This window comes from Hylobates moloch, unplaced genomic scaffold, assembly GCF_009828535.3.
Source record: "Hylobates moloch isolate HMO894 unplaced genomic scaffold, HMol_V3 SCAFFOLD_18, whole genome shotgun sequence".
NCBI lineage: Eukaryota > Metazoa > Chordata > Mammalia > Primates > Hylobatidae > Hylobates > Hylobates moloch.
Window position 1 is genome coordinate 6,105,931 of NW_026652293.1, and position 10,445 is coordinate 6,116,375.

At 49.9% G+C, this 10,445-nt stretch overlaps 1 protein-coding gene across 1 annotated transcript; it reads right to left on the reverse strand.

Moving 5' to 3' along the window:
- Positions 1-1,420: 1,420 nt before the first annotated feature.
- Positions 1,421-10,111, reverse strand: LOC116457956 (nascent polypeptide-associated complex subunit alpha, muscle-specific form-like). Its single transcript, XM_032137480.1, has 4 exons — positions 9,881-10,111; positions 9,385-9,821; positions 9,027-9,094; positions 1,421-1,805 (listed from the first exon to the last, which is right to left on the reverse strand). The coding sequence occupies exons 1-4, from the start codon at positions 10,109-10,111 to the stop codon at positions 1,639-1,641; spliced, it is 903 nt and encodes a 300-aa protein (XP_031993371.1). The 3' UTR covers positions 1,421-1,638.
- Positions 10,112-10,445: the final 334 nt, after the last annotated feature.

Sequence of the window (10,445 nt, forward strand, 5' to 3'; positions counted from 1 at the left end):
CCCTGTGTGTGCTGACACATGTGTTTGTAAAGTTTCTCCTATCCCCTGCCCCCCCACCTCCTGCAAAGACTTCTGTCTCTATCAGTAATTGTAAACTCCTGAGGGTAGGGCAAGCAACCATTCCTAGGTCGTCTTTGTCTCCATCAGTTCCTGGTCCAAAGCTCTCAAGTCTCTGATGTGGCTTCTGGTAGTTTGAGGGTATCGGAGTGTTTATGTGTACATGAATGTGTAATTGAAGAGATGGGGGATTGAAGAGGAAAGCACTGCCGAAAAGCATAAACGCTGTGCCAGAGAGAGAGAATAAAGATCTGAGCACAGAGGCCTCCTTGAGTTTGCAGCATCTGAGAGGCTCTGCTCAGTAAGTTCAGCTGACTTTATGTCATCATTTATTCAGGCCCCACCTTCTACCAAGAGAGAACTGAAGGAATCACAATTATGGCTATTGAGATACAGACAAGGATGACATAAATTCAATGTTTACTTTCTTAATTGTGTGTCTTGCCTTCCCCAGGAAAATTTGGCAGGCAGGCGTGGGGGTTGTTGGTTTTGTATTTTATTTTTTGTTTTAAGAGACAGTGTCTCGCTGTGTGGCTCAGGCTGGACTCGAACTTCCATGCTCAAACCACCCTCCAGCTTCAGCCTCCTGAATAGCAGTGATTACAGGTGCCTGCCACCAGGCCTGGCCTCGCAGGAGAATGCACCTGCTGCTGCTGTCCCATCTGCACACTCACACCATGGCTGGCCCACAGAGTGACATTTCCCCACAACAGCACAGGCTTTGGCAGCTTAGAAGCAGACAAGGGCAAAAGACTGAATAGTGTCTTCCCAAGATTGGAAACAAGGCTCAAATGTCTACCTTTTTAAAAAAAAATTTAATACACAACTGAGGTTCTACCCAGTGCAACAAGGCAGGAACAAGAAGTGAAAAGCATAAATTTTGGAAAAGAAGAAGTAATGTTGTGTATATTCACAGATGTTGTGATTTATGTACATAGAAAATTCTAAGAAATCTAGAAAAATACAACTAATGCATGAATTTAGCAAGTATACAGGATACAAAACCAATATGTAAAAATCAGTTGTATTTCTATATACTCGCAAAAAAAAATTGGCAACTGAAATCTTAGAAACATTTTTTATTTTAAATATTTTAAGAAAACATTTAAACATTTTATGTAAATCATTTATATAAATCTTGACCACCCCAACCCAATTACTGTGGTCCTGGGCATGAGATATTCTGATTGGCCAGGCCAGGGTCTTGTGCACATCCCTGAAGAGAGGCAGTGGCCATGCCATTCAGACCACTGGCAATGGATTCCCCACAGAAATGAGAGTTTTTTTTAACCAAAGGCCCTGTGCACCCTGGGTGTGGGCCTGACCCATACATCCAACATACCTGGGTATCTTAGTTTCTAGGGCTACCATCATATAGCACCATGAACTGAGTATGAGATCACAGAAATTTATTATCTTACACTTCTGGAGCTAGAAGTCCAAAACCAAGGAGTTGCAGAGCGACGCTCCCACCAAAGCCTATAGGGGAAGGATCCTTGTTTCTTCCAGCTTCTGGGAGCCCCAGGAGTTCCTTCCCTTGTAGCCACATAACTCCAATCTCTGCCTCCATTCCCCATGTGGTCATCTTCCTAGGTCGTCTTTGTCTCCATCAGTTCCTGGTCCAAAGCTCTCAAGTCTCTGATGTGGCTTCTGGTGGTTTGAGGGTATCGGAGTGTTTATGTGTACATGAATGTGTAACTGAAGAGATGGGGGAATGAAGAGGAAAGAACTGCCAAAAAGCATAAACGCTGTACCAGAAACAGAGAGAGAGAGAGAGAATAAAGATCTGAGCACAGAGGCCTCCTTGAGTTTGCAGCATCTGGGAGGCTCTGCTCAGTAAGTTCAGCTGTGTCTCTGTGTCCAAATTCCCCTCTTCTTTTGAGGACACCAGTCACTTTGAATTAGGGCTCTCCCACCCTATCCCAGGATGACTTGCTTTTTTTTTTTCATTGTTGCCATTACCTTTATTTATTTATTTATTTATTATTATCTTAACCAGTTTACATCTGCAAAGACCCTATTTCCAAATAAGGTAGACGGAAGACGAGACTTGAGCATATATTTTGTGGGGGGACATAGTCTAACCCATAACACCAGGTCTCCACGTACATTAAAGTGTATCTGTGAGGATGTTTCGTTGCACATGCATCCGGGCTTGCCCTCACACAGGTCTGTGCGGTGTCCCTGCAGAGCACACCTCCATGCCCTGTCTGTGTGGACCTGTGCATTGGGTTTCTATCAAACATGGAGGTTTCTTTAGTACTTGTCTGGTTTGCTCCCTGCTCTGTTCTAAGACTCCTCACCTGCCTACAGGGTGCTGTGCTCATACACAAAAGCAAGCGTTTTCAATGACTTTCCATGAGTAAAGAAGTTATTTCCTGACACATTTCTTCCTCCAATTATATATTTACCTCCTCCAGTGGCTTATTCAGAAGCAAAGACAAAAGGCTCAGGATTCAGGCTGACTCAGGACATGCGCACACAGACACGCGCACACAGACACACACACACACTTACTTTCACAAGGACCCCACAGTTCTTCTTGAGTGAGATAAATATATACAAAATGCCTCACAGCACCGCAACCACCAGGGTCTTCTAGTCCAGAACTGCATGTACATTTAAATGCACAAACAACATCTGAAAATATTCTTTGCAGATAAAAATCCCAATAATAACTCATCCCCCCCACCCCTCCAAGATTACTGTTAAGGTTGCCACTGATTTCCCCACTGGCAAGAGGGTGCAAATAGGAGGCGGGAATAGTGTAGTCTTCTTGCCTGTCCTGATCCCAACTCCCCCAAGAAATGGGGGTTCACAGACTGAGTCTGCGGACCCAGAATCATTGGGGCAATCATTCTGTCTGACCTAGAAGTAACTGGACAGGAACCTGAAAAGCAACAGATCCGCTCTGCCTCTTTTTGGTGAAATATGGTTTATCAAAGTGGGCAGAAAGTTTGAGGCCATATATCAACCTTCTCATTTTACAGATGGGGAGACTGAAGCCGTGGAAGTCATTCAGCATTGCCTACACTCACAGATCCAGTGTCTCCTGCCTCCTGGTCCAGTATTCTTTTCCCATCCCCTCCTGCTTCACCTCCTGCCCCCATCTTTTTAGACTTTGGGAACAGCAGTGGTGAAGAGGGAGGATAGAGGGAAGAGCATTCCATGTCCAAGGAAGGTATTAGGAGAGAGCCACAGAAGAGCATCTTGTAAGGTACTGAAATCCAGCTGAGGCTTCCTCCATAACCCAGACTTCTCCCCCAAAAAGTTCCATGACATCTGCTGGCTGCCTGGCCTTCGCTGATCTATTTAACCCACAGACACTGTGATTGCTCATGTGCTTTGATCCTGCAGGCGCCGGCAGCTTTTTGTTCTATTATTCACTGCAGGGCGGATGCTGAGTTGTCTCTCCTTATTACAGGCAGTGGTTGGGCTGCCCACCATCCCCCCAAGGCTACTGGGTGATAGCCATCAATAAGTCAGTAGCAGCGGCTGGCTTTGAGATGCCTTTTGGGAAAGGGACTTGTACCATTTCAGAATCATCATTTTCTACAAGCATCCTTTTTGGGAGAGATCTGGAGAGAAAAACAATTAGCGTAACAATTACAGAAATCCATGTAAAGATGCTAAGAGGAATACCTTATCTGCCCAGCTGGTGGCAGCTTTTGAAGACAGACCCCTGCCTTTATATCTGTGTGCCCTGCACAGCATCTGGCACATAATGGGGCATCCTCTAATGTTTATTTAAAGACCCAATGTATGAGTGAACATCTCTTCTCAAGCCTCAAACCCATGCCCTTCAAAAACAAGAGGAAAAGAGGCACTGAGTGTCATAAAAACTTTTAACCATGTGGCATTCTGGATAAATCTGTTTATTTGTTTATCCACAATCTCCCCACATACACACTACGAGACATAAGCTCTATACAGGCACTTTGTCTATTCCTAGCACCTACAACAGTGCCTAGCATACAGTAAGTCCTCAGGAAACGTGCAAAAAATGAATGAACTGGATGTCAGGAGACCTGGGAACGAATTCCAGCTCAGTCACCAGCTGGCTGAGTGACCTGGGCCAGTCACTTCTCTCTGAATCTCAATTTGCCCCTCTGTGTGGCAAGAGCATTGTGCCAGATCTCCGATAGAATCAATCACCTAGTCTAGACATTTCTTGAAGAAGATGGAACATTGTGTCACCCTACCAAATCCATGCTGTGAGCCTTCCAGATCCATGTTCTGTCCCCGACTTCTTCCTCCACAGTCATGAGGTGCTTTGACAATCTATACAGATGTAATGTGACGGGGTCACACAGAAAAATCCCAGGGGCCTGCAGCCAGAGGGAATGTGTGGAGGCTACGGAAAGGAATATCCTTGAACGGAATGCATGATTTCTGCAAGTCATAGCTTCATTTCTGCACTCGCTCTCCTCCCACCAGTAATCCAGGCACAGAAACCCTCCCCCGCCCTCCTCCCCCCGGGGCACAGGATAATGTCGATGGATGGGGGAGTCTGGAGCTAAGAGGGCATGGAAAAGAGGGGAGCCCTTCTTAGCAGACCGTCTTGGGGCGTACAGATGGAATGATCAAGTAGCCAACATGCACTTCAGCAAGGGCAGAGTGATGTTTTTCATGACTAATCTTCAAACCCCGGACAAGAGGAAACACATTCCAAAGCGACTGCTTGAGACAAGAACAGGGTGGGACGCAAAAAGTTAACTCAGAATCCGGAGATAGGAGAAGACTCAGGCACACCCAGCTAGTGAAGATGAATTTAAAGAGAACTCTATGTAGTGCGGCTCCCTGCGTGGAACAGAACACACGATTCTCGTACCAGAGTGTGGGTTCACCCCTCTCACCTAAACCTTCCGTTGTGGGGTATGCCCTTCAGACAGTTATGCTTGGGTGGGCCCTGAGCAACCCTTCCACTCTCACCGCCCCCGCACCCTTGCAGAAAGCTAGCCTTTCTGGAATGGTGACTCGTCGGGGTGTACGATGTCTTCGTGGGGTGTGCAGAAGGGGTGGTATTCCCTGTTTGCAGCCCCTGGGGTGGCAGGCGTAGGTTGGGCCTAGCTGGCTCCTATTTCTAAGTCTTGACACCTCCCCCGCTGCCTGCCTCCTCCTCCTCCCTCTCCCCTGGGCCGCCGAGCTGTTTGGCCCGCGGTGCCGCGCTCAAAATCAAGGCCAAGGCCAGGGGAGGGGGCAGGCGGTGGTTCCCAGCACTGCCCTCACCTGATATTTACTTTCCAGGCTGTTGACTCCCAAACAATACAGTGCATGTCGATTTGCAGGGTACCTTCCGTCTACTTTCCCAGTAAACCACTCCCACCAAGCAAACACGCAGAGTTCCCCTGGCCCGCGCGGACCTGGAAAAACACAGCGCTTGGCTGGTCTCCCCGGCTGGCCGGACCCGCCGCCTCTCGGCCAGCGCCCCTCCGCTGCGTGGAAGCGGCTGTGCCATGGCGCCTTGCGGCCACGAGAGGGCAGCCGCGGGCCGCAGAAACACCACCGCGCACGGCTTCCCCGGCCTGCGCCTGCGCAGACCCGAGGCCGACCCGAGGCGGTCGCTGGCCAAGTTCCGGCTGCCGAGGCTGCAAGCTTCAGTGAGCTGTGGCTCTGCCGCCCCGGGAGGGAACAAATGGCGGATTTCAGGCCTCCGGGCCATGCAGCCTCCCTCTGAGGCCCCAAAGGCGCGACAGAGGCGGTGAGATGCGGCTGCAGCTGGGAACGAATTCCCCGGCCGGCGGGGAGGCCGCCTAGCCCGGTGCGCTGACGGCACTCGCCTTGCCTTCACCCCTCGGGTCGCCTCTCGCACCTCAGCCCCTCCGCTGGGTGACGTTTCTCCATCCCGCTGCAGTCTGAGCAAGGTCGCCTTCAACCTTTACAGACAGAAGTTCATCTACTCGGAGGCCTGGAGCCTGGGAGAGGGCCACTGGGAACGTCGCATTTGCAGAGTCCCAGTAACGGGGCTGTGGACCGTCTTCTTCCTGCTTGAAGTTTCAGGCTCAGAGCAGGAAACGATTCCAGAGCTCAGCCAGGCACCGATGAGAAGAAGAAAAACAGAAGAGGCACATTGCCCAGCGCCATGGAGTTTGCCAGTGAAGAGCAAACCAGGCCACGTAGGGCCCCTGCTTGGGACCCTGTCCTGGCACCCCCAGCTCTTGGAGAAAGTCAGCGCTCCCAAGGCCTCCAGGCCCGCCAGCATCGTCTGGCCCTGACTGCTCTCCACCATTCCCCATTCTCCACTGCAGCTATTTCCCATGTCCCGGCTGTGCACATCCGGCCCCATGATCCCAGCTTCACTCTCTGCCCAGAAAACTCTTGCTTGTCTTCTAGGTGTTGGCTTAGAAAACATTCTCCCTGCAAAGTTTTCTAGGCTTTCCCTACACCTCTCACACAACCTTATGCAACACTGTATTCCAGGGTAGCCCACACAGAACCTCACCTGCTTGGTCACTTATCTGATCCAGAATACGAAAGGCCCACACTAGGTCTTAATTAATATGTCCCGTACATCCCAGCTGCCCCATCCAAGTCCCCAATTTCTGGGCCCATGTACTTTTTACCGTGTTGCCCACTGGCCCTTTCACTATTGTAACTAAAATAAGCAGATTTATGGTCTAAAAGAGTCTATGCTTCTACGTCAGAACAAGAGCCTGCTCTTTTCCAATTCCTGGGAGAATATTATGACAATTCTTGCTTCTGAAGCCTGGAGAATAATTTCCAACATGACAGTCTCCCTACTTCTGTGGTCCAGAGGGTACTTTCTAACTTGAGTTATTCTCATTATTCCTCAGAGAAGTAACTGCGAAACAGGTGTTAAACCATGCAGTAGGATTTACAGAGGTTGAGGGACTCCATGAGTCCACTTGAACCAGAGCAGCAGGATTTTTATTTTTTATGTAGGAATTTCTTTTGGGGGGGGAAATAAGGAGCCAAGAATTCTATTAATGCTTTAAAAATGTTTTAAGTGGGAGGAGGGTGAAGGGACAAGGAACTCTACTTTCTGCTCAATATTGCTGTGAACTAAAATTTTTCTAAAAAATACAGTTTATTGATTTCTTTAAAAAAATGTTTTAGATGTCTACTGCAAAAAGGATTATAAAGTAGAGCAGCTGAAGAGCTGTGGACAATTGTTAACAACTAATCATTTCCAAAGGCTGTACCTGCATTCCCAGTGAAGCACATATCATAACTTCTCAACCTAGGGAGCCTTTCCCTTCCCTTTTATGTGGAGTCTATTTATTGTCACCCATTGTTTCTTCTTCCCTGACACCAAGGAGTCTGATTTTTTATGGGTGTAGTTAGGAACTGAAAGTTGTTTTTTTTTTTTTTTTTTCAGAATTTGTTACATTTATAGAAAAAGTTGCTATGTTACTTATGTGAAGAAGAGTTGAACCTTTTATATTTCTCTTTAAAAAATGTTTTGTTTGAGGCCCTAGGGTTTTTGGTTTTTGATAAATTCTCCCTCCCCCTCAAAGATGTCCAGGTCTTAATCCCTGGAACCTGTGAAACTGCTACCTTACAAGGCAAAAGGAACTTTAAAGATATAATTATATTAAGTCTTGAGATGGGGAGAAAACAATGTTAGGCAGAGAAGGAGATGTGTCCACAGAAGCAGAGGTGGCAGTGATTCAATGTGAGAAAGACTCGGCTGGTCACTGATAGCTTTGAAGATGGAGAAGGGGCCGCAGACCAAGGAATGCAGGTGGCCTTGAAAATCTGGAGAAGTCAAGGAAACAGAGTCTCCCTCAGAGCCTCCAGAAGGAACAGTCCTGCGGACACCTTGATTTTGCCCAGTGAGACACATTTTAGACTTCTTACATCCAGAACTGTAAGATAACAAACGTGTGTTGTTTTAAGCCATTATGTGTGTGGTTATCAGTCACAGCAGCAATAGGGAACTAATACAAACACAATCCAAAGGAAAAAAAAATCCTGCCATAGATCACGCAGGTGGTAAGAAGGAGGCTAATTGGAGAGGGGAGACAGATTGGCTAGAGCCATTGTGGAGAGAAGGAGTTCTTGCAATAGTAGTAGATGTCACCCAGGTAGACCTGTATATATTCTTTGTTATTACAAAATCAGTGAGTTGGCACCACGCGGGCATATTGGTGGAGCATTTGCATGCCCTGTTTTATATCTTAACTGTATGGCCATTCATATTTCCCCTGCTAGCCTGAAAGATTCCAAGATGGCATTCATCTTTGTATTCCTGTTGCCTGCAGTGGCTTCTATGAATAATACCACCTTATGTTTATGAGGCACTTCACACTTCCCAGAGCACTGTGTGGCCATTATCCACTTTAAGTCTTACCACAACTCTCGTGGGGTCAGGCAAGACTAGTGGTGGCATTATCATTAGACTCCATTTTACAAAAGACTGGCACCCAAATTTCTCTGACACTCAGGCCCTCCTCTTCCCAAAAGTCCACTCATTTTCCCTGCAAAGTGAATTCTAAACACAGATGAGAAATTTGAGGCACTGCTGGTGTCCTAAGAGCTCAAACTGGGCCCCAGGGGTCTCAAGTTACTGTACAGACCTTCTTGGTCTTCTTCCCACTCTGAGCACAGGAGAAAATCCTCTTGTGCAACTGGTAGTGGAGTAGAAATGCCACGACAGTGACACCACCTTGTCTCTCAAGGACATTGAGCAGTGTGGGGTAGAAATGAGGATGGGAAGGGTCCAAGTGGGGGTGGTGTGCAAGGCTGACCCAGGGGTCCCCAGTCCCAGACCCTACCTCTTGCACTCTGACCCGCCTAAGGAAGTGTGGCTGAGGAGGTAGGGAGAAAGAAAGGTCATGCTTTCAGCCTGGACTTCAGGACGTGGCCTGAGGACAGGTCAGAAGAGAATGGTATCCGTCACCATCTTACAGTTTTAAAATTCTTTGTATGGCATCAAAGTTCTCACTTACAGAGAAAGTACAGTCTCTGGAGTTAGAAACAGGTTCAAGTCATAGGTCTCCACTTACCAGTGGTGTAACCCTGGCAAGTCACTTTCCTTGGATGAGATCCCATTTCTCCATCAGCAGAATATGGCCTGCAAAATCGTTGGAAAGATAAAAATAACATATAAAGTACATGGAAAATAATAAGCACTCAAATGGTAGCTATAGTTATTTATAACCAAGAAAACAGGGGGAGTGGATTTCTCCAGGTTGGACAGCTGATAATTGGTGAAACCAAAATTCCAGACTACCCCCCAGAAGCTTCAGTTCCTTATCCCAAGGCCCCTCTGCTCCCCGGAAACTAAGTCTCATACTCCTGTAGCCAGGTGCGACCCTCCAAGGCAAATCTCTGCCCACCGACTCACAGAGAGGGAGCCCCCACCAAGAACCCGCTGGAGCCTGGCGCCACACAGCTGCACTATCTGGAACCTCGCGCGACTGGAGCCCTGCGGCGCGCGCCCGGACCCGAAATGGCTCAAGAGACTTGAGGACCGGCGCGTCTCCTTTCTCCGGCCCCAGTCCCCGACTCCCGCCACAGCGCAGAGGGGCAGTGCGGTGGGGGGGGGGGGGGGAGTTTTGGGGCTGGGGTTCCGGCCTGGCCGGTGAAGCCCCAGGACCCGTCCGCTTGGGGTTAAGGCAAGGGGTGCGGCGCGAGGAGTGCAGGGAGCCCCGAGTCCCAGGCGCGGACCCAGCTGCGGACCCCGCCGCACAGCCCTGGTGTTGCAAGCGTGGACCGTGGGCGTAAGGCCCCGGCGGGAGGCACTCGGCCGGGCCGCGGCCGGGTCTGCAGGGTCCTGGCGCGGCGGATCCCGGCCCGCCCTGGCCCGCGGCCCGCAGGGTTCAGACGGGGCCGAGACAGCCAAGCCCGGTTCGCTCGCGCCAGGCGATGGAGCCAAGGCTGACGGGCGGTTCTGAATCATGTTTGGAGGAGCGGCGCGGCCCCCAGGGCTCCGCTGAGACGCGCTGCAGGGCTGCCCGGGCCCTCCCTCGGCGACGACGCGGCCAGCAGCCCGCGCCGCGTCCTCAGCCGCGGCAAAAACTCCGAGTCCCGGGGCTCTGCCGGGCGCCGGCACTGGCGGGCAGGAGATGCTGGCTTCCCCCGGGCTCATCACCTCGGGGTTCCACAACACTTACGTGGGATGGGGACCCCGGAGTAGACCACGGACGGAGAGTAACGGTGGTTTCATTCTCTGCAAAAGAAATCCTCGCGCGCACACGATGCCCTGGGCCAGGCAGACCTCCAGCAGAAGCGCCCAGGTGGGGCGTGCAGAGCTTCTGAAAGTGGGCACCTACTTTAGGAGGCTGGCAAGCACAGGGAGCCCGGAATCACCTGTGCCGAGCCCTCAACGGGGCCTTCTCACAGCCCTGATGTGCCCCCTGACTGCGATTCAGGCTGTTTGCGAGTCCTAAAGAGCTTGCGTTGTGCGGGGCACTTCCAACCAA